This window comes from Phyllostomus discolor, chromosome 12, assembly GCF_004126475.2.
Source record: "Phyllostomus discolor isolate MPI-MPIP mPhyDis1 chromosome 12, mPhyDis1.pri.v3, whole genome shotgun sequence".
NCBI lineage: Eukaryota > Metazoa > Chordata > Mammalia > Chiroptera > Phyllostomidae > Phyllostomus > Phyllostomus discolor.
In genome coordinates this window covers 35,538,668-35,561,402 of record NC_040914.2, presented here as the reverse complement: position 1 = coordinate 35,561,402, position 22,735 = coordinate 35,538,668, and the positions used below count along the sequence as shown (strand labels likewise).

At 52.1% G+C, this 22,735-nt stretch overlaps 1 protein-coding gene across 2 annotated transcripts in view; it reads right to left on the bottom strand.

Annotated features, from left to right (window-relative positions):
* ADAMTS17 (ADAM metallopeptidase with thrombospondin type 1 motif 17) overlaps positions 1-22,735 on the bottom strand; it is a 188,851-nt gene that overhangs the window by 135,540 nt on the left and 30,576 nt on the right. For both annotated transcript variants that reach the window (XM_036012953.1, XM_028502431.2), the window contains exons 4-6: positions 11,318-11,490; positions 2,614-2,697; positions 1,738-1,895 (exon numbers count right to left, since the gene is read on the bottom strand). In XM_036012953.1, the coding sequence (XP_035868846.1) occupies positions 1,738-1,895; positions 2,614-2,697; positions 11,318-11,490 (415 nt within the window). The remainder of the gene's footprint in view (positions 1-1,737; positions 1,896-2,613; positions 2,698-11,317; positions 11,491-22,735) is intronic.

The window sequence follows — 22,735 nt, the reverse complement described above, 5'->3', positions numbered from 1 at the left end:
TGGAGTTCCTTGGAGGGGGAGGTTGGCAAACAGCTGGGCTGGAGGCGTGCCCTGAGGCCCTGCCCTGGGCAGGCCCTGCGTGTTCGCTCCTGCTTTCTCCCAAGGGCGCAGAACTGGGGACGGGGGGCAGGCCCACTTCCTGGCTTCCTGAGAGAGGCACGGAGTCCAAGGTAGAGCCGTGCGAGGTGTTGGAGCCCCGAGGTCCCCAGTCCCTGCAGGGGTCCTTTCTAGCCCGAGACGTGGCTGCAGCTGCTGGAAATCCTGCTTCTGCCGCTCCTGGCCCGGCAGCCGGGCTGGACATGATGTCATGTTCACATCTCCACGGCTGGCCGTCTGCAGGGCTGGTGGGCGTCCAGGAGAACACGCTCTCGGGCCCAGCCACAGCCCAGACGGGCAGGGGGGAGGGGAGTAAGAGCAAAGACACCCTCGCCCGGGCCAGTGTCTACAGAGGGACGCCGGCCCCCGGGGCCCTGGGCTTGGACCCCTCGGGGAGGAAGGGATGGCTTCTCCAGAGCAGCAGCTGCCTCACACCCCATTTCCGTGTGAAAACATCAGCCCATTATTATCCCGACCCAGGGAATTGCAGCTCTCCAGCTCTAATTATTAAACAATGCTTCTCGGCCAAGTTGGCTTGTGGCCTCCGCTCCGACGCTGCCTCTCCTGTGTTTGTGGGAGGTCTTCCGTTTAATGTCCACGAGGATGCCGAGGGTGGGGCAGACACCCATCTGGCTGGCCCGGCGGCTCCACAGAAGCAGGTGAGGGGGATCAGCTCAGGTAGCTCACAAGGTGGCAGCGCCACGTGGAGAAAGGCAACACCGGCTCCTGCACTGGCCACCATACCAGTGTGACCCAGGAGGCTTTGACAGGGACCCCGCGTGAACCTGGAGGGACCCTGATTTCCTGACCACCAGGGCCCCCCTCCCCAGCACTTGCCACCCACATACTATCAGCACCCCCAGCAATGGGCCCAGTTAGAAAAGATCATTTTTGAACTTTTTTTCCACTGGGGCAGAACACATGTGACATAGAATTTACTGTGTTACCCGTCTTTAAGCGCACGGTTCCACAGTGGCCAGCACACGGTGGCGCACCTGAGGCCCAGAATGCTTTTCATCCTGCCAAACTGAAACTCTGTCCACAGCATGGCTTCCCCTGGTCCCCAGTCCCCAGCCCCTGGCCACCACCACCGTGCTTCCTGTCTCTGTGGGTGTGAAGACACTAGGTGTCTCACAGAGGTGGCATCACACGTGATTCGTCCTGTTGGGACTGGCCGCCTTCACAGGCACCAGGTCCTCCACGTCCGTCCACGGTGCAGCCCCTGCCAGCGTCCCCCTCCTTCTGGATGCAGAGGGACGTTCCCCCGTACGCGGGACCACGTTTTGTTTATCCGCTCACCCACGGGTGGGCACTTGGGCGGCTCACACGTTTTAGCTACTACGAATGCTGGGTTTTCCTGGAAGGCTCAACACTCTGAGATTACAGTCCTTTTAAATGGGTGATGGCCGCAACGACACTGGCTAACACTCACCGTGCCCTTGCTCGGAAAAGGACCTCCCACGCTCATGGAGTCCTCACGTCTCAGAGGCAGGTACCATCATTTCTCTCCCCTTCGCACTGACGGGGAAACCGAGGCTCGCCCAGGTGCGATCTCCAAGCCTGGGTCCCTGGCAACCTGCCCTCTGTCCTGTCCAATGGGGAACGGCTTTCCCCACCTGCGCTGTCACGGGCCCACTTTACCTGGTCACAAACACAGCGGCGTCCACGGGGGGCGTGTCGTCCTTCCCTCCAGGTACCTGGTTGTTGCCCAGGTATCTCGCGCCTCCGTATTCCTCGTTCTGCCAGTGACAGAAGCTCTCCAGGGACCGCTCCCCGTGGTGGCCGATGGACAGCTTGGCCTAAAAGAAATTGGGGGGCATTGAGAGAAGCAGAGGCCGGGGGACGGCAGACTTTACGCTCAGACTGCGGTTCAGAGTGGGGGACGGCTGCTCACTGGGTCACCATTCCATGACGCGCTTCCCCAAAGACAAACCTAACTCGGGTGGGCAGACGCCCAGACCGAGGCCGCCACGGGCCTCCTGGTAAGTTCCCGTGGAGACTATGTTATCAAAGAAAAGTCTTCTTCTTTTTGGCAGACTGAACATAATGCACCCAGTCCTTCATTGTCAAGTTCCTTGCTTGACTCTACCGGCAGCACTGTCACAGGGGAATGCACCACATCAAAAGACCAGGAAACAATGCTACAGGGAACCCACATGCACGCTGGAGCCCAGGTGCAGCTCCAGAAGGGAAGCCGCAGTTCCGGAGACCTCACTGCCATTCTGCTCTGCATGCGTGAGACGTGCCGGGCCAAGAAGGGGGGCCCACAGGCCCGCTGCTCGGGGTTCCCTGCGGATTCCAAGCAGACTGCCCGCACCCTAAGCTTCCAGTGATGCAACCTGCCCTCCTGCCACTGGACAGCCTGGTCCCTGGTCCACGGGACACTGATGCCATCTGCAAAGCCAGGGAGGGCGGGTAAGACAGACAATCCCCGGACTCCTCCTAAGCTGCCAATGGCAACTGGGAAGTTCAAGACCGGTTGCACTTTCCGTGTGCGGGGCACCAGTGGGGACTTACAGGACGCTGACGCAGCAGGACAAGCTTGGTGACTTGAATGTTGACTTTAATTCCGAGGCTGTGGTGCTGAAACATGTTGTAAACCTATCAAGAGAGAAGAAAAGAAATACGAATGTCAATATAAAAATGTTTTTAAAATACAGTGGTATCCTAATTGGGATTCCTGGAACAGAGAAGAGATGTTAGGTAAAAAACTATGGGAATCTGAAAAAAAAAACCATGGACTTTAGTTAATAACATATCAATACTGATCAATTAGTAATAATAAAGATAACTAATGTAAGATGTTAATAGTAGGTGAAACTGTATAAGACCTCGCTGTTCAATTTTTCTATAAGTCTAAAACAAAATATAAATGAATAAATATGAGTTCATTTTTATAAATAAACCATAAAATATAAATTCTACTTCATTCAAAATTATATTAATTAAAACTTAGTGTTTAAAAAATAGCTGTGTTCCTCCAGTACAAAAAAATCTAAAAGTCTGATTATAGGACATTCAAATTTCAGTGTTCACAGGTGAAGTCTTATTGGAGCAAAAAACACATATCTGTGAAAAATAGAATCCAGGTCTTATTAAAAATGCTGTCTGAGACCAAAATCTCCCATAAATATGAGTGCCCCCAAAGAAACATGCTTTTGATAGAAAACTCTGGAATCACACAAGTTTACATTCAGACATATACACACAAAGCTAAGCCAGAAATCAGCTGGTTAAAAATAATGTACAGAACAGGTTACTTTGGGAAAAAAAGGAAAAAAGAAAAGAAATGGATGTTAGATGACCCTGGCTTTCGTGAGGGAGGTTGAAAGGGACCTTCACGTGCCCGTGGCTGTCTGCCAGGTGCCAGCCTGAATCACCTGTAACCCTTGGCACAACCCACCACAACTGGGATTTCCACCACGGCTCATCGAGATGAAGCACCCGCTCAAGACCCACAGCCAGTCAGTGACGACCCCGGTTCAAATCCAGGCTTGTCCAGCCACAAAGACCACATTCCCTGACGTCCTCACGCTGACCGAAGGTCGTCACTGGGATGAAGTCGGAGTAACAGAAAAAGAGTTGTGCCTCTTAATTTTGCACTTTTTGTTGGTGTAACTTTGTTAAAAGGACTTCAATAGCAAGAAGCCCAAGGAAAGTGTTTCAAAGGGAGGAGAGAGAGAAAAATCTCAAATAACTGACATGGTTAGAAAAAAAGCCCATTGAATTTGAGGGTCCCCAGGCCATTATGTCCCTCCTGAGTTCCTTTTCCATCATATGCAGAAAGCTGGAGGTGGGGGGTGGGGAGATGGTGGGGGAAATGATGACGGTGGAGCGGGAACAGGACTGAGGACCTCATAAATACATTGACTTGTTTCATTACGTTCTGTGGGGATTTTCTTTTGAGTTTTATGAGATATGATGGACTTAAAACACTAAGTTCTAAGTGTACAACGGGATGACTTGCTAAATGGAGAGTGTGAAATGTTTACCGCAGCAAGTTTAGCCATCACGCATCCCCTCACATAATTATAATTCTTTTTCCTGGCGATGAGAGCTTTTAAGATCTACTCTGTGACTTTCAAATACCTGTGACAATATCATTAACTATAGTCACCATGCTGTGTGTTACGTTCCCAGGTCTTACTGATGTTACGGCTGGAAGTTTGGAATTGTGTTTTAAATGATACCCTTTCCCCCATTTTGCCCACCCCTCACCCCCACCCCTGGGAACTGCCAGTCTGGTCTCTGTATCTATGAATTCAGTTGTTTTAGATTTCACGTATAAGTGATGTCATACCTTATTGTTTTTCTCTGACTTATTTCACTTTGTTTTGAATATTCTACTTTTTTTTTTTTCTGGTAGGCATAACCTAGCGGGAGAACATTCCAGAAGGGGCATTAAAATGTCTTCCAGTCAGTGCTGTGGTCATCAGCACATGGCAGCGACACAAAATGATGACTGCCGCAGCCAGGGTGGCCACGGTTCACTCAGGCCGAGTGACGCTGGACGCAGCGTCTAGCGCACACATGTCAAGAGTGGGCACCCGCAGCAACTGAGCATCTGGGTGACAGAGGAATGAGCTGTGTCACCGCTTGATTCTACTCTCTGAAACTATTATTAAAGTAAAAAAAAAAAACCCCACAAAACTGTGTAATTTAAGACTCTTTCCCACAAGGAAAAACAGAACACATCCAGCTATTCTGTTTTCACTTTTCTCTGCCCCCGATTTCCTTTCCTCCGCAACAAAATAGCAGTCATTTTTTTATACTGGGCCAATTCTGAAGTCATGTCTTAATCACCTATCCCCAAACCTGGGTGAAGAAGGGGGGAGGGGGGAAACCACATATCACTTTTCCCTTGTTTTGATATTTTGAGAACCACCCAATGGCTGAAATTCAAATTTTTGCAGAAATATTCAGCATGAGGATTGGGCCCAGACTGGAAAACCTCAATTCAAAACATGAAAATGAGGGAGAACGAAACCCTGCAGTCAGGAGGGAGGAAATCTGAGTTGCGCGTGGTTCTGATGCCCTCCGACCGCTGCCTGGAACGTGGACCAGGCCAGAGACTCGGAAGAACACGGCAGACTTGGAGAAAGCGCATAGGAAATCAGTTCTCCGTGGCATTCTGACCCGCCGCAGGAAAGACGAATGAAGAACCTACACAGAACGACGCAGGTCCCAGGAAGGGCGAACTATAGGAACAAACTCCCCTTGTCGAAATGTCTGTTGTTGGTTTTTGTTTTTTATTTGTTTTTTTTTGTTTTTTTTTTTTTGCACGCTGGGCCGGTAACAGTTCTGTATTCTCTGTAACGCCCCCGCCCCGAAAGGCTCAATAGCTTCCCTGGAGCAAATGCACTGAGAATAAAAAACAAACAAACAAAAAGTGTGATGAATGAGAAGAAAAAGCTTCAGGCTCCAAGGGCCGGCAGGGAGGAGAGACGGGAGCTGCTGTGTAATGGTTGGAGCATCGTTTGCAAGATGGGCTGGTTGCACACTGAACAACACGGAACTTTACACTTAAAAATGACTAAGTACATTTCAGGTGTGTTTTACCAAATTAAAATGTTTTCATTGACTGGGGGAGGAGCATGCTCTAAGTAGCATGTGTACAGTGTGTAGCGTGGCATTCCCCTTGATGAGCAGGCCAGGTGGATACATCCGGGAGAGCAGGTACGGGAGCCTAGCCACAGCTCAAGGGCCGCCTCCCCCGACGCGAGCTGGACCAAGCTCCCACAGCGCGCAGGGCAGACGGTGTGCGGGACCTCCCTGGCAGCCCGGTGCCCGGCCGGGTCAGCCAGACGAAAATCGGACCACAGCCACAACACACAAAGCCGCAGGCCTCAAAGCCATGTAGCTAAGTCTCCCCAGCTCTTTATTTTTCCCATGGAAATTCACGCTCAGGAGAAGTCTGGGAGGCAGCGGCCATCTGATGCTGAGGGAGACACCTGGTTGGGCAGGGAGCAGTGCGGCCAATCGTCTGGAAATTCTGTCTCCGGCGTCCAGCTCTGGCTGCGCCCTGGCAGGTGTTCAGAGCCCTGGCTGCAGCTGTCACATTTCCTTGGCAGCCCGGGGGCCGAGCTGGGGAGACCCACTGCCAGCGGCACGCCGCGGCTCTCCTGGCTGGGCAACGTGGGGACATGGTCAGGGAGGGGCAGACAAGGAGCAGAGAAGGAGCAGTGGACAGGGCCACCTGGGGAGAGGCTGTTCCATGCCAAGAAGGGTTTTCACAAGAGCGCCCCCTACCTGCGTGACTCAGGGCCTCCCCAGGGGCAGACAGGCACTGCAAATGCACTCTGGAGTCACACGGGGCGCCCATTCGGACCCCCACACAGTGCCTCTCGGTGGGGTCCCTGGGGCAGCAGCCCCAACACCGCCTGCGTATTTAGAAATGCACGTTCTGGAGCCCTTGCCAGGCCCATCCGACCAGAGACCCTGGGGGTGGGCCCGGCCACCTGCATTTAACGAGCCCCCCGGCGGCTTCCCAGGGAGGCTGCTGCAACACTGCACCGTTTTCTCTGGTCACCAGAGAGGCTGCCTGTCTGTTCCGCATGGTAATTGAGTGAAACTGATGTCATGCTCCCTCCACACAGGACTCGCCTGGAACGTCTCAGCGTTTCACTCCACCCTGGTTGTTAAGGAAGCTAGAAACAACCCAAGCTCTGTGAAGGGGCCCCATTTTCCAACTGGGCTGTCCAGGCCCGGGCCTGCGGTGTCAGCACCACCTGTCCCCGTCCACAATTGGTCCTTTAAAATACCCTTGCTCCCGTGTCACCCCCACCCCCAACCAAAGGAAAATCAAGTAATGTATGGAAACAGCCACGGCAGGACGTTTGGAAAATCACGGAAAGCCGGGGCCACGGCACCCTTTCTCCGTGTACCTGGGCAGGTGAGTGGTTTGCTGGGGACCCGGAGCCCAGAGCAGGACTCCACTTCCCTGGATAAGGGCCAGGCAGAGGGGTCTTTTAAAACACAAATCAGCATGCCCTGCTTCAACAGCTACACGTGCTGGGAAGCACACTCCCCATGCACCAGCCTGTGGGGTGGCGGGGCACCTCTCGCCCAACCCCCTCCCTCCCCATCACCCAGCAGGCACCGCCTCTCAAATGCCAGGTGGACCCCCGGGGGGTGGCTCCTTGATGGATGGGGGACCCCTGAATGCCTCAGTCACTTGCACTCCCCTGGATCTTGGTAGTTGTTTATAAAACCTGCAAATCTTCCCCAACACTGGTTAGTTTTTTTTTTTTTAAACACCAGCATCCTAATGAGTGTGATAATCACACTGTGGTTTGGATTTGCATTTCCCCAGTGATTCATAACATTAAACATTATTGGCCTTTTGTATATCTTTTTTAGGGAAGTGCCTACTCAAATCCATTTGGAAATTGGGGTTATTTTGGGTTGAGTTTTAGGAGTCCTGTGAATCTTCTGGATATTATCAGGTATGTAATTTGCAAGTATTTCTCTCCCTTTTTACTCTGCTGGTTGTGGCCTTTTATGCACAAAAGTTTTAGAATTTGCAGTTTTAGAATTGTAAATTTGTCTATTTCTATTTTTGTTGTTTGTGTCATATCCAAGAAATCACTGCCAAATCTGATGTCATGAAGGGGACCCTATTTTTTCTTCTCAGAGTTTTATGGTTTTAGCTCGTATACTCAGGTCTTTGATCTATTTTGAGTTAATTTTTGTATATGGTGTTAGGCAAGGGTCCAACTTCATTTTTTTTTTTTTTGCAGGCGGATATTCAGATTTTCCGGCGCCATTTGTTGCAAAGGCGGTCACTTCCCCGCTGAGTGGTCTTGGCACCCTTGCTGAAACTCACTTGACCGGGCCATGTCAGGGTTTATTTCTGGGATCTCTGTTCTGTTCCATCGGTCTGTATGTTTGTCTCAATGCCAGTACCACACTGTTTTGGTCACTACAGCTTTGTTGTGAATTTTGAAATCAGGAAGTGTGAGTCCTCCAATTGTGTTCTTTCTCCAGAGTTTTCTTGGCTACGCAGGGTATGTAGTTTGAGATGCCATGAAAATTCTAGGATGGATTTCTCTGTTTCTGCAAAGAAAAATGTTGTCGGGATTTTGCTATTATTTTTTCTACTCTTTATGGATCTCTGCGGTAATCTTTCTGCCCTTCCTTTGGCTAGCTTTGAGTTCAGTTTGTTCTAGTTCCTTACGTTGTAGAGTTAGGCTGTTGATTTGAAATATTCCTTCTTTTTTAACGTAAGCATTTATGAGCTGTACGTATCCCTCTGAGCACCACTTCTGCTGTGTCCTATCAGTTTCTATACGTTGTGTTTTCATTTTTATTCATCATTATGTATTTTCCCATTTGATAAATCCCCTATGATTTATCCCTTGACCCATTGGTTGTTTAAGAGTGAGCTGTTTAATTTCCACAGATTGGTGAATTTTCCAGTGTCTTTGTTACTGATGTCTCACTTAATCCCACCGTGGTCAGAGAAGATACTTTGGGTATCTTTGAAATCTGCTGAAAATCAATCTGCGGCCTAACATGGTATATCCTGCTACCATGTCCACTCGAAAATGAGGAAGCTTTTGTTGTCACGGGGTGGAGTGCTCCATATATGTTAGATCTACAGGAGCTGTTTTACAGTGTTGTTCAAGCCCCATCTCCCCTTGTTCGTCTTCCGTCTAGTTGTCCTGCCCACCACTGCAAGTTGGAAGTTTAAATCTCTATTATTATAGGGACTGTACATATGTCCCTTCAGCTCCATAAACGTTTGCCTCCTAGATTCTGATGGTCTGTTATTGGGTGTGTAAATACTTACAACTATTACATCTCTTGCTATATTTTAGTAATAGACAATATTCTTCTTTGTCTCATACTTTTTTTGGATTAAAGCCTATTTTGTTTGATGTCAGCATAGCTCCTGCTCTGTCATGAAATTACTATTTACATGGGATATACTTTTCCATCCTTTTGTTTCCAAGTCATTTGTGTCTTTGGATCTGAAGTGAGTCTCTTGAAGACAGCATATCCTTGGGTGGTATGTGTGTGTGTTGGTTTGTAATCCGTTCTGCCCATCTGTCTTTTGATTGGACAGTTTAATCCACTTGCATTTAAGGCAATTACTGATAGGAAGGAACTTAATTCTGTATTTTGCTACTTGTTTTCTATGTACTCTGTAGGGTTTTGGTTTGGGATTGTTGTTTTTTGGGGGTTTTTTGTCCCTCATTCCTGCATTACTGACGTTTTTGTATTTAGTTGATTTTTTAACAGTGAAACTTTTTCATTCCCTTCCCATTTCCTTTTGTGTATATTATACAGCTATTTTCTTGGTGGTTACTATGGGGATCACATTTAACATCCTAAAGTTATTACACTCTCATTTGAACTTACACCAGCTTAAAATTCAATAGCCTATCAAGTTCTGCTATAAGCTGGTGTCTACAAAGCAAACAGATATGGAATTATAAATTAAGAGCAGGACGAGCAAGCAAAAAGCAGGCTGCCCTGATAAAGACAACAGGCTAGGCTTCCCAGAGGGGTCAGCAAGCAGCGCGCTCTAGGGAGAGTGGGACGAAGAGTGTTCTTGGGCAGACCATGACCCCGAGAGCTGCCTGGGGAAGGGCAGCTCAACCAGCAGGAGTCGGTCCTGTGGTGGGAGAGGGGGCAGCGTCCAGGAGAAGCAGGCAGACCCCGTCCCGTGGCCCCAGAGGAATACACGAAAGGAAGGATTCCTCATCAGCCATGGGGGAAGCCACGGGGGGTGCAGCAAGGGGCAGGGACTTAACTATGCTAGGTGACAAAGTCGACATTCTGTTGAAGGAACCTCTTGCTGGCCATCCCACAGCAAGGGTTCGGGAAACAGAAATCATATGGAGGAGGCCAGCAAGGCAGCTCCTGTGGTTGTCCAGGCCAGACATGCCTGTCACCTTGAACAAGGTGGGCTGGGGCCCTCAGCCCGGGGTGTGGGCTGTCACCCTGCCCTGACCACATGGGCTCTGTACCCTGGCCCTGGCCCTGTCCCAAAGCCTACGTCCCTTCTCTGTAAAGTGCAAACGATGAAATCCTCCAGGCATGCAGAGGAGTGACAGGAAATCACCAGCTTGCCATCTGGAAGGCCCAGTTCACCCCAGACGTCCCCTTCTTCCCCTCCTCGCAAGCTCGGGCCATCAGCCACCAACCGGCACTGACCACACACGTCACAATGATGAGATGCTATGAAAACTGGGAGCAAACACCCGATACCAGATTCTCCCAGCCTGGGACACGCTGTCACTCCCCAAGGCCCTACAAGTCCCCTGGCTTGATTTGGGGATAGGGGCTCCTCTGGGGTTAGGCTTGGGGGTCACAGCAGCATACACGGGCGAGCTGGCCTCTGCCCACGGAGACCCAAGGGAGAGGGTGGGGAGGGAGGTGGTAGCCTGGATGTCAGTGCCAATGGCACTACACCCTTCTCAGAAACCAGGGCCAAGCACCATTAAAAGAAACCAAAAGCAATTCCCCTTCTGGGGACATGCCTAGAAGAAAATCAAGGCAGGGACGCAGGCAGGTAGCCATTCATCCCGGCTCCCAGCCTCATCACTCACAGCAGCCAAGACGTGAAAGCAACCCAGCATTCACCAATGGACAAACGGAAAAACAAGATGTGGCTGTACACACCGTGGAAGCGCACACGACCCAAAAAAGGAAGGACACACCCATGTTGTGGCCTGACACACGCTACGACACGGACGAACCTTGAGGACATGGCGCTCAGGGACACACCCAGCCACTGGAGGACAAACACGGCATGACTCCACTCGTGTGAGCTTCCCCGCCTCCTGCCGGGCCTCCTCGCTCACTGCACGCGGCAAGCCCTGTTTTACGTTCAGGTTGGACCTTGCCTCCTCCTCCTGGTCTGGACCCCATGCAGCAGGGACAGGGCACACTCAGGGTTGGAGACCACAGGAGGGGTCGAGTGCACAGCAAGGGTCTTGGGAAGCTTCTGGAAAGCGGGGACAGCAGGGCCCACTTGCTGAGTGGACCCAGGCCGGAAACCACCTCACTGTGGCGGGTCAGCGGGCAGGCCCTCTGCCACGGGGACACCGGTCAGCTCTGTGCTGTCCTCGCTGCCCAGGGGTGACAAGGCCGTGTGCGCCTCCCCGCCCCCGAAACCCTGCTCTTCCCCTAGGAGAAGAGAGCACCGCGGCCGGAGCACTCAGCCCAGAGGACACAGAGCCCGCCGGGGTCAAGACCCCGCCTGCGCACTCACCATGTTCATGACAGTGAGGATGAACCTCTGGGCGGCCTCGGCCCCGTGGTACTGCACCATATCGGCGTCGGCCACCACCAGCGTCTCCACCGTGTGCTCGTTGGTGAGCCGGATGGCGTTCCTCCGCTCTCGCCAGTCCCGAGAGGGCCTGCCCTTCCGCGGCTTCTTCTTCTCTGGAAAACAAAGAGGACGTGAGTGCCGTCCTCGGCACTGTGATGGCCAAAGCCATACAGAGCACCGTCCTCCACCGAGCACCCCCAAGAGCGGTCCGTCTCCACGGGCCAGCAGGTGGCGGGACGGCCACCATCCCGGGGGGGCCTGAGCTCACTCCCTGGACGTGCCACTGACGAGGCGGAAGTGAGAGCGTTTGGGAGGCTCAACGTCCAGAGGGCTCACACCCACCCACCCTCACAGCAGAGGAGGCAGGGGCAACTGAGCATCACGGGAGAGAAACTGTATCCCTTCAAGGAAACGTGGAGAGCAGCAGCACACAGTCAGCGGAGGGAAGGACGCCTGGGCGCAGTGGTGGGGGTCAGGGAGGAGGGTCAGAAAGTGCCTCCAGCTCATGACACAGAACCAGCACGACCTTCTGCAAGGGCCACACCCTCTGCTGGTAACTGGGACCAGGGAAGCAGAAGTGGGGGACACAGACGGGACAGTCCCCCGGGGGCTGGCACTCCAGCCACCATCCTGAGAGTCATCAATAAAAACTCACAAATGTTCACAGGCACAGAAGCATTATTTAGGAAAAAAGAAAGATAATCAGACAACGATTACAAGACACACACGCCCATGCCAAGATACATGGGTGTCCTTTAGAAAAGGGCCATCGGTAGAGGTGTGAGTAACCCTCCGTGTAGTCTCTGCAGGTAAACTGGTTCCCGGCAGGTTCTCACTTGGAGAAACAGCTGCTGCCGTTCATCAGGGCCCACGCCAGAACGCCCGGATTCCCACGGCTGCCCAGGGAGGGCCTGAAGAGGTGCTGGCGGGAACCCCTCCACCCTCCGCAAAGGCCGACGTGGAAAGCATGTGCTCTCAGCATTCAAACGTGAAGAGGAAGGCAGCTCTTTAATTTGATCGTTCTTATTGCCATTTTGAGCTCTAGCCCACACTGAAGCCGTCTGTCACGATTTTGCCCCATCCACCCAGCCTCTGGGTGGCACATCACCTCCCATTCACATTTTAATTATGTCCCTCCTACATCATGTATTCACTTCATTCAGTCACTCACGCACACATTCATTCATTCGGCACGAGGACAGATAGATGCTCAGCACCAACTTGGGTTACTTCTTAGTATGAAAGATGTCAGGTGACTTACTCCCAAAATACATAGATCAAAATCAAACTAGATAGAAGGAGACATTTAAAAACAAAGAAAATGAAATACAAATACAGCAAACAGAGAAAGTCGACATGGCCGCTCTGGTGATAAGAGTCTCCATGGGTCGTACCCAAGTCAAGCACGCAGGGTGCTTACGACATGCTGTCCACACGGCTGACCGTCCCTCCCCGGGACCCAGGAGTCGTGACCGTCGTCACCCACACCTACAGAGGAGCAAGTGGAGGCACGAAGAAATCTGTGAATCCCTTGCTCAAGACCACGAGCCCAGCCGCCTAGGGTTCCAGCCCCTGCAGCCCAGCCCTGTCCATTCTGCCTTAGAATTCGCTTCTGAGTTTCCTGACATTGGGGACCATCTTTTCTCCAAGGTAAATGTGCGAGACTGTCCGTTTTCTTCCTGTCCTCCAACAGGAAGGGAAATACCACTCCTTGGGGGAAGGCGGTGTTTTCCTAACACCCGCTTCCACGATTCAAATGCCGACAGACACTTCCCACAGGCCCCGCTTGGTGATGCGCTCGGCGGCATGGTCCAGGTTTTATGGCAAGTGTGATCGTGAATCCTGTTCACGTATGCGGGAACCCAAGGTGCCAAGGGTCTAGGGAGCCACTGTTCTGGGCTTGCTGGGCACGTGGATGGGTTTTCTCTCTTCCGCACCTGCCACGTCGAAACTAACTCCGAACTAGAAACCTACAAATCGGAAGTCACTGTGGGAGCAGCAAAGCCTCCCCGGAGCTCACTAAGCCAGAGACTGCAGCTCTGGGTTCACTCCCAGCGCTGAGATCCCACCCCCCAGGTGGCCCATTGCTGGTGGGAGATCCAGTCTGCCAACCTTGGGTGGCTTGGAGCACTCTCCAAACCCCCTGCTCCCCAGATCTTCTCCAAACTCTGCAGATATTACTGTTTACTTTGCAGTCTGACATGGGTCTGTACTTGCCTCCTGGGCTCGTAGTCTGTGAGCTTAAACACCCAAACATCAGCCTCGGGACCCACCACAGCGTCTAGCTCTGCCCGGAGCATAGGAGGGACTCGAGAATTACCCTCAACTGAATGAATTAAAAAAAAAAAACTCCTTGCAATTCCTAATTAATAACAAGATTAATTTCTAGGGAACTTAACATAAATGTCCTGAACTTAAATTCTCACAAGTTGCTTGCTCCAACGAAGGAGGAGGCAAAGCTCGTTGGGAGAAGCCCAGCCGGCTTTGGTTAGAGTCTACCCATGGCCTTCCAGGGTGACGACTGTGGGCTCACTCCCTCGTCTATAGGACAAAGTAGTAATTATCCCGCTCACTTAGGGTGGACGTGGGGAATAACCAGCAGACACGTGCTCAGCCTCTAACACAGGGTTGGGCAGATAGAAAACCACCACACACCCAAATTATGCTGCTAGTCATCCATCCTTGTCATTATCTTACTAATCATTGCCATTAACTATTAGTCTCCAAATACTAATTTTTCAACGTCGCATGCTCCCAGATCCAAATAGGGATCTTGGATGCATGTGTAAATCCTACAGAATTCTGAGAAGCCAAGTTACCCGCCTACCCAGAACCTCTCATCTAGGCTCTCCCCATCCAACTTGCTGCCTTGGCCATTTCTTACTGGGCAGAGGGCATGAAAGAATTCCTCTAAGACCATCCTCAATCATGCAACACCAGGATATATAAAAAGAACATTGTTGAGAGGAATGGGGGTGTCGCCTGTAACTCTTGCTCAACCTCCCAATGGACCGCCCAACATTCCCGAGCGGGGGACTATTTTAATCAGCAGAAACTCGACAGAACATAAAACATGACTGTACACGAAACAGCCACCTAAAGCACCCAGCATTAATGATCCTTCATGTCAGGTGCAAAAATGGAAACTGAATGTTTTTCATTAAGATGAAAAGCAGACAGGGAGTCCATCTCCTTGGGGGAGAGACCCACCGCAGCCTCACCAGCCCTTTTTCAGGGCGCCAAAGCCACCGTTGCCACCGCTGCCACCACATGAAAAGCAGTAACATGTGTGCTTTTGACTGCATGTCCAAGGGCCCCACTGTCTTTTGCCATTAACTTTCCTTAAAGAAGCAGCCCTGGGTGTGACGAAAATACCTCCAGGCTGGGAATTGGGAACTCCGGATAGTCGCCTGGGCCTGATCTTGAGGCCCTTCCTACGAGGTGCCACTGAACACGAGGGTCTCCATCTCCTGAGCCTTTGCTCTCAACCCTCTCTTCTGCGTGGGGCTCTGGAGCTGGCAGCCGGTGAACTACATTTCCCAGAATCCCTTGCCAGCAGGCTTCCTGTCCAGCTCTGTCAATAAGGGGTACTAGAGAGAGATCAGAAGGCAGGAGATGGGAAGATGGGGAGATGGGGCCCCCCGTGTTTTCAGCTCCGGGTGGCACTTTTCCAGCAGAACTGAACAACTACGGCTCCAGCCTCTGGCTCTTGAGGGACTTCCAGCCCAACCTCCCCAACCCCCTCAGGGGTACATCCACAGGGGCATGACCTTGGCTGCATCCCTTGGTGGTCTGATGCCCCTCAAACGTCCAAGCCCCAGCCCCATAGACCGACCCCTTCCCCAAGCTCTCTGGCCCTGGAAATGCACCTCTTCCTTTTTCTCTCTCCAGCCCCCCAGGGGAAAAGCTGTTTCCTGGGATGATACCTCAGCCCCCCTCTTTTGCTCATGCAGACTTGGACACCGATGTAACCAATGCCCTCCATTAGAAATACCCAGCATGCAGCCCCGGCTGGCATAGCTCAGTGGATTGAGCGTGGGCTGCGAACCAGTGTCGCAAGTTCGATTCCCAGTCAGGGTACATGCCTGGGTTGCAGGCCACGGCCCCCAGCAACCGCACATTGATGTTTCTCTCTCTCTCTCTTTCTCCCTCCCTTCTCTCTCTGAAAATAAATAAAATCTTAAAAAAAAAAAAAAAGAAATACCCAGCATGCTCCCAGTTCCCCCAGCTGGACACAAACCGATAGAGCCTAGAACGAGAGTGTCAGTCCTTCAACTACGTTCTGTATTTATTTCAAGCCTCAAAAGTTTTTCCCAGTTCCGTAACTAAGGACTCATCCTTTCCCCGGGGAAGTATTCCGATGCTGGACATGCCCTCTCACACGGCAGGACAATGCCACACACAGATGGGAACGCCGCTCCAAGTTCTGCGTCACCGTTGAACAAAAACCAATCGACAGGGTGCCCCATGGAGGAAACGCGGGATTGCATCGATGCATGCCGTAGACTCCTCTACAACCTGTCGCTGCCACAGCCAAGGACCTGGGGACAGTGTCTCCGAGAGTCCGAGTCAGCGTCGGGGAAGAAACACGAACCTCCAGGGAGCCGGCAGCGAGTGTCCAGGTTTTACGGGCAGCACCCAGGCTCACACACACATAGACTTGCAGTCACAGTCTTCCCACACAGACTCACAAACACCACGCTTTCCGATAAAGTGCTTAGGCCCTCCAGAATTATTTTCTAGTCTCTTTTGTTTCTTCAGCCCAAGCAAAGGGTCCACGGACAGAAAAACTTTTCCGCTGGAAAGGATGGGCCACGGGTGCCGAAGCGCTCCCAGTCAGGTGAACTCTCTCCGGCAGCTGCGTCAGCCCAGCCTCCTTGAAAAATAAGGGCCTTCTACTTCTACTTTCTTTTTTTTCAAAAAGGAAAAAAAAAAGTCTTGCTCTCCAAGGATGAATTCTTTAAATAACTTCCCCCAAGGCCAGGCCAAGTCATTTTTATAAAAGGCATCTCTTGCATGTAAATTCCTTACAAAGAAAGGTGAAAAAGAAGAGCCTTTTTTTTTTTTCCTGGTTAAGATCCCACATGAAGAACAACAGGTCAACCTTGGAGTCCCAGATCAGTGCCTGCACTAGGCAGGGAGTGTGACCCACACCCTGGGCTGGGACACGGCAGGGCTGGGGGTAGCAAAGCCGGGCTGGCCCCACCTGACCTTTCCTCCCGAGGTCAGAGCCACGTCGGTACCAGCCGCCAGGCACCGCTGCCTGTGGGTGAGGCGGGAAGAGATGCAGCCCACAGACGTGGATCGAGAGCTACCGTGTCCTATAGGCACTGCCACAGTGTAGGTGACCATCTGGGAGGGCTAGACATCAGCCACATGAACAGAGGAATGTATAAGAGTGACAAACACTTGCAAGAAAGAATTGGTAATGTTACGTGAGGCTAGAAAGGAGAGATTCTAATTTAGACTGGGTTCCTTGAGGAAGTGACTCATGGGCTGAGACCGGACAGATAAGTTCAAGTTCAGCAGCGGGGGCAGGGAGAGGAGCTGGGAGCAGTCCGGGCAGTGGGAGCAGCATGTGTGCAGGCCTTGGGGACAGAGGACGCACGGCACAGTCCAGAAACTGCAGGAAGGCAAGAACCAGGGACAGCGTGGTGGGCAATGAGCCCTGGGCAACAGGTGGGGCAAGCCGGGAGGGAGGGTCACGGGGAACATGTTTGGGGCTTTCTTCTTTGTCCTGGGAACAGTCGGGAGCCATCTAGGGCTTGTGTTTTGAATGTGCCCCTCTGGCTGCGGTGGGTAGGACAGGTTCCAGGAGCTCCAGGAGCTCAGGTGAATGGGGACCGCATCTGAGCAAGGGAGGCAACTGCAGGGGAAAAGCAGCAAACAGATTCAGGGGCTGCTCAGGAGAAGCCCATAATCCTGGGACTTACGGGGTGAGGAAAGAAGAAGAAAGGCTGTCGAGGATAACTCCTGATTTGAATGGTTGTGCTGGCCACTGAATTAGAGACCACTAGAAAGGACCAGACATTTAAAAAAAAAAAAAGCGGTACTGTGAGCTTTAGCCTAATTAAGTTTCAGGGTGCTTTTGAAGTACCCAAGGGGAGAGGTCAAGCTGGCTGTCAGATGTGTGAACCTGGAGCTCAGGAACAAAGGCAAGACCGGAGACAGGCATTAGGGATCAGTGGTCCCTCGAAACTGCACGTCTGGGGAGAACAGATGGAGCCCACGTGGGGGTGGGAGGGGCGGCAAGGGGAGGGGTGCAGGGAGAAGCGCGGAGCAGGGCATCAAAGGGAAAATAAAGTCTCAGGAGGGGGCTGCTCAGCACCCCCAGTGCAGCCCAGGGCCAGGCCCAGAGGGGGCTGGATTGAACAAAAGAGGGTTCTCTGGGGGTCTGAAACCAGATTAGGGAGGGGCAATGAGGTGGGGAGTGAGGAAATGTGCAGAGTTTGGAGAAGCCCGGGGAGGGGAGGAACAGGGGTGCTGATGGAAAGGACTAGAATGGAGAGCCGATGTCCTCGAGATGGACAACCCTGGGCGTCGGAGGAGGAAAGCCGGTGCACTCGGTTCACGGAGGACTGCCATCTCTGGGCTCCCCTGCTCTCCCGCCCGGTCCCGTCTCGTGTGCCCACCTGACTGACACCCACAGAGAAAACCCGACCGCTGTCCACAGGCACCGGTCAAACCCAGGCCCTGCGCTGGGCGCCCCCCGAGAGGGAGGGAGAGAAGCGTGTAAAACCCTAACAGTCGTCACGGGGCACCTGGAGGGAAGGGCGGGATGCTGCATTTCCTGGCTCGTGTCACCGCAACCTAAAACCTTTGTGTCAACTTCCCGTCAATAGTAAATGTACGTGAAACAAGACACTCGGTCAGTTGGCCAGGGCTGGCATGACGGAGCACCCCAGACTGGGTGGCTTAAACGAGGGACACCAGTTTCCTCCCAGCTCTGGAGGCTGGGAGTCCGGGAAGGAGGTGGCACAGGACCAGTTCCACCCGAGGCCTTGCTCCTGGACTCTTCTCAGCTTGATAAGGTGCCGCCTTCTTCCTGTGCGCCTTCCCGGGTCTTCGCTCTGTGCTCATCTGAGTCCAAACCCCTTCTTCTAAGGACACCAGTCCTATCGAATTAGGGCCCACCTGGCGTCTTCATTCCACGGAGTCACCTCCTTAAAGACTGCTTCCAATACAGCCACATTCCAAGGTGCTGGGGGATAGAACTCCGTTTGGATTGTGGCGGGGGTGGGGGCATGATTCAGGCTATAAGAGTCACCCGTCTTCTCCCCTGCTTTAAGAAATATGGATGGGCCCTGATCGGTGTGGTTCAGCGGGTTGAGCATCCCACAAAGCAAAGGGTTGAGGGTTCGATTCCAGGTCCAGGCACATGCATGGGTTGCGGGTTCAGTACTCGGGCAGAGTACATGTGGGAGGCAACCAGTCGATGTTTCTTTCCACATGGACGTTTCTTTCCCTCTCCGTCTCCCTCCCGTCCCCTCTCTCTAAAAATAAATAATAAATAAGTGAAATCTTTAAAAAAAGAGCAACGCCAAACAGAAGTGTGGACCGGGCAGGGCACCTCTGCACAGGTGGAATGCGTACAAGCCCACGGTCAGGATGACGTGGCAGCTCCTGCACAGGACCAGGGTCTCGGAGGTGCATCGAGGTGCATTTGATGAATGGGAAGGAAACAAATACACAGGCTCGGAATCATCCGTCACTTTCCACCTCCACTTTCCAGTTAAGTCTGCTCAGGGAGGCTGAACGATTAGCCTCCTGGAGCTTGACAGTTTGATCTTTAAACTGATGGAAGGGAGAGAGAAAGACATTCCCCAAACACACAGCTTGGGGGAAGAAATTAATTAACCTGCTCGTGTTTCAACCAGAGCGAGACCGGACAAACAAAAGCCCGAAAAGCAATCGCCTTGTCTCTCCTGCACCTGGAACCCCCGTGGGGACCCTGGGTACTGTTTCTTGTGACAGGTGGTCTTTCATCTTTGACAAGGAGGGACAAGGAACTTCAGACGGCTCAGGAATCCCTCCAGCTCTGCACGGAGGGCAGGCCCTTCTACGGACTAGGAACTCAAGCTTTCCTCCTTCGTTGCTTTCACACAAAACTAAATGCACAAAAGTTTTGAATTTTGATGGAAACCAATTCATTTTTTTTTTCGGTTCTTGTGTTTCTGTGGTCATATCTAAGGAATCATTGCCTAATCCAAGGTCATAAAGATTTATACCTGGATTTTCTTGTTTTTTTTTCTTAAAAGATTTTATTTATTTATTTTTAGAGAAGTGGAAGGAGGGAGAAAGAGAGGGAGAGAAACATCGATGTGTGGTTGCCTCTCACGTGCCACCTACTGGGGGCCTGGCCCGCAACCCAGGCATGTGCCCTGACTGGGAATCGAACCTGAGACCCTTTGGCTCACAGGCTGGTGCTCAATCCACCGAGCCACACCAGCCAGGGTTTTCTTCTAAGAGTGTGATAGTTTTAGCTCTTACATTTAGGTCTTTGACCTCCACTTAATTTTTCAATTACTGTATTCCATTGGCCACTCTGTATTTGCATCGACGGAGTTTAAATGAACCAGTTTCAATAACCAACTGTTTATATCATAACTTCCCCAAATCTAATTTCTCAATTTTGCATCCACTCAGAAGCAACTGTAAGTCTGCCTTAGAGAAATTCTTCCCAGGAGAAAGGCAAGTAGGCTGTATCGTTTCTCAGCTCTTACGTATCTAAGGACACCCTTCAGTTGCCTTTACAGTCGAACAATTTGTCTCAGCGCCAGATGCTCAGAGTGTGACCATTTCTCATCCCAGCACTGCCGCCCGGGACCACCGTCTTTTGGGACTTAGTACCATGGACAACTCTGAGACCTGCCAGGTTTTCATTTCTTCCACATAACCTGTTTCGTCTGCTCGAATTCTACTGTAACGTTTTTCATTACTCTTGTAATTCACAAATTTTGCCAGGATAAATAACTGCAGGTCTATGTGTATTAATTTGGACCAGAGCACAGTAAGCCTTTTACCCTGTAAACTGAGATTTTCTTTTTTTCAATGTTCCGGAAAGTCTTCATTCATTATAAATCTTTGATCAAGGCCCCTATTCTAACTTGGGGGGGAGCCGTTCCCTGTCTAGAGGTTCTTAAATTGGAGCTCTATTTTCTATAACCCACTTCCATCACCGTGTTCCTCACCGCTCTCTTCTTCCTCTCCATGGCATCCTAAGGAAGCATCTCACGCTCATTCCCCACGTCGCTAAACTCAACCGTGATGTCATCTGTACTCGTGATTGCCTCCTCCGTGGATTTCAGTTCTGCTCTAGCCAACTCGCTTTATGGGCTTTCCGTATCTCACCAGATCCCTTCTGCATTAAGCTTACTGTTTTTACATCTCGTCCTGGAGTCCTTTGGCTTTTGCTTCTCAAAGCCCCATTTCTTGCACCCCATTTAGGAGAGCAGCTTCCTAAAATGTTACTCTGGTTCCTGCAATAATAAATCCTTTCCACAGGTGTGTTCTTTCTCTGTAGATCTTTCCCTCAGGACCTTGGGAGGGGTTTTCTCATGCACTCAGATCCCAATGAGGGGAGGTCTACCTAAAGCAGCACCAAGACCTGGGGTGAACAGATCTCCCCCGACGGCCCTGGTGCCCACCCCGTCTCACTTCTGCAGTGAGAGGGCAGGTGCCCCGTGCACGAAGTGCAGGAGGCACCTGCCCGCTCAGCTCTCCCGGGCCGTGCTGGGACCTCACCTCCGTGGGCACAGGCACCGTACTCTCTGAGCTGATGAAACCCTCGAGTCTGGTTCAATGGGCCTCCTTCTGTCCGCAGGGCAAGGCCAGCAGCAAATCTCCTGCTGCAGGGCCACGCTGGAGTTGGCTGGGCGGTGGCCACCGGACAATGGCCGATGCCAAACCGACAGGCATGGGCGACCAGTTGGCTAAGTATCAGAAATGCTCCAAAGCTCAGAGCCAAGGATAAGCACGTGGAGGTGGGAAAATCCTCTGCCTCACCCTTTTTCAGACAGAGGGGATTTGGTCACTCTGAAAAGGCCACTGGCTGCCCTTATCAATCCAGGCCCACTGTCCTTTACAGTGAGTTCAGTGTCCTCCCCGGTTCTGACAAGATTGCCAGGTTCCTCTCTTTTTCCTAAATGTACGTTTCTCTTTTTCTATCGCTGTACGGGTGTGAGTGGGAAGAACACTTGCCAGGTGCGGTGTTAAACCAGAGGCCGCGTGGCAAGCACGCTTCGTCATGCCCTCAACACCCTCATCATCCAGAGATTAACAAGAGAACATGTCCACGGTGTTTGAATACAAATGTGTCATCACCTCCAGGGTGATGGATTGCAACCTGCTGTCGCTGCGGGGACACCTGTAACAAACTCATCCAGACTATCCTAGGCTCTGTGGAGCCTTTAGAAGAGACTCAACAAGCCATGCACCCACCGGCCTTAGCAATCAGCTCCTGGGAGGTGACACTCCCGCACAGCAATTCCCGAGGCTGATGGCATGCTGGGAGCTGCGACACCCCAGTGCCTCCTCGGGACATCCCTAGCAGCCCCATGCTCTCTTTTCACGGCACTGCTCTGCCCTATCTTTTGTAGACAAGGGAGCCCACCATGTCCTGCCTTCCCTGCCTCCATGCCCTTTTTCATGCGTGTTTATTGCAGGCCTCTTCCGAGCCAGGCCCACGTCACATCTGCTCTGATCCTGGCATACTCAAGCCAGGATCAAGACCGCACAACACTGGCTCACACTGAGCAGCCCCAGGGCAGCCGGTCCTGCTGCATGAGAACACCCCTCCATGAGGTCCTGGGTCAATTTCATCCCGGGTCTGATTTGATTCAAGTAACTGCCTGCCTGGAAACCCTACCAGCGACACTGCTTTCCTGCTCTAGAAGCTTTCAAGAGCAGAGTGACATCAAGTCACCGGCCCAGCAACCACACTTCCAGGACAAATTCTGCCACCACGGAATCCTGATCACTCCCAGCAGGGTTCTGAGCTGCGGTGACCACACTGAGTCACTAATCAGCACAGAGATCTGGGATCAGTGTTGCCGGTGCCTTTGATGTGCAGTCACGTCCGCCTGCACGTCCCCAGCAGGCGCCTGGGGCAGGGCGCAAGCAGCCACAGGAACCAGCACCGGTGTGCCCCTGGTCCTACCACCGGTCAGCCCTCCTTGCCTGGGCGCCACCTGAGAGAGGCTGAGAGTCCATCCAGGGAAATCTAGAGGCCAGTGGCTTATTCCCATAACCAAACTGCTTCCCAGTTCTGGAGACAATACCAGTGAGTTTTCCTTCTAGAATGCACCCCCTCAGGGTATCAGCAGTAAAAGCCCACACTCCTTGTCACGGCCAACACTT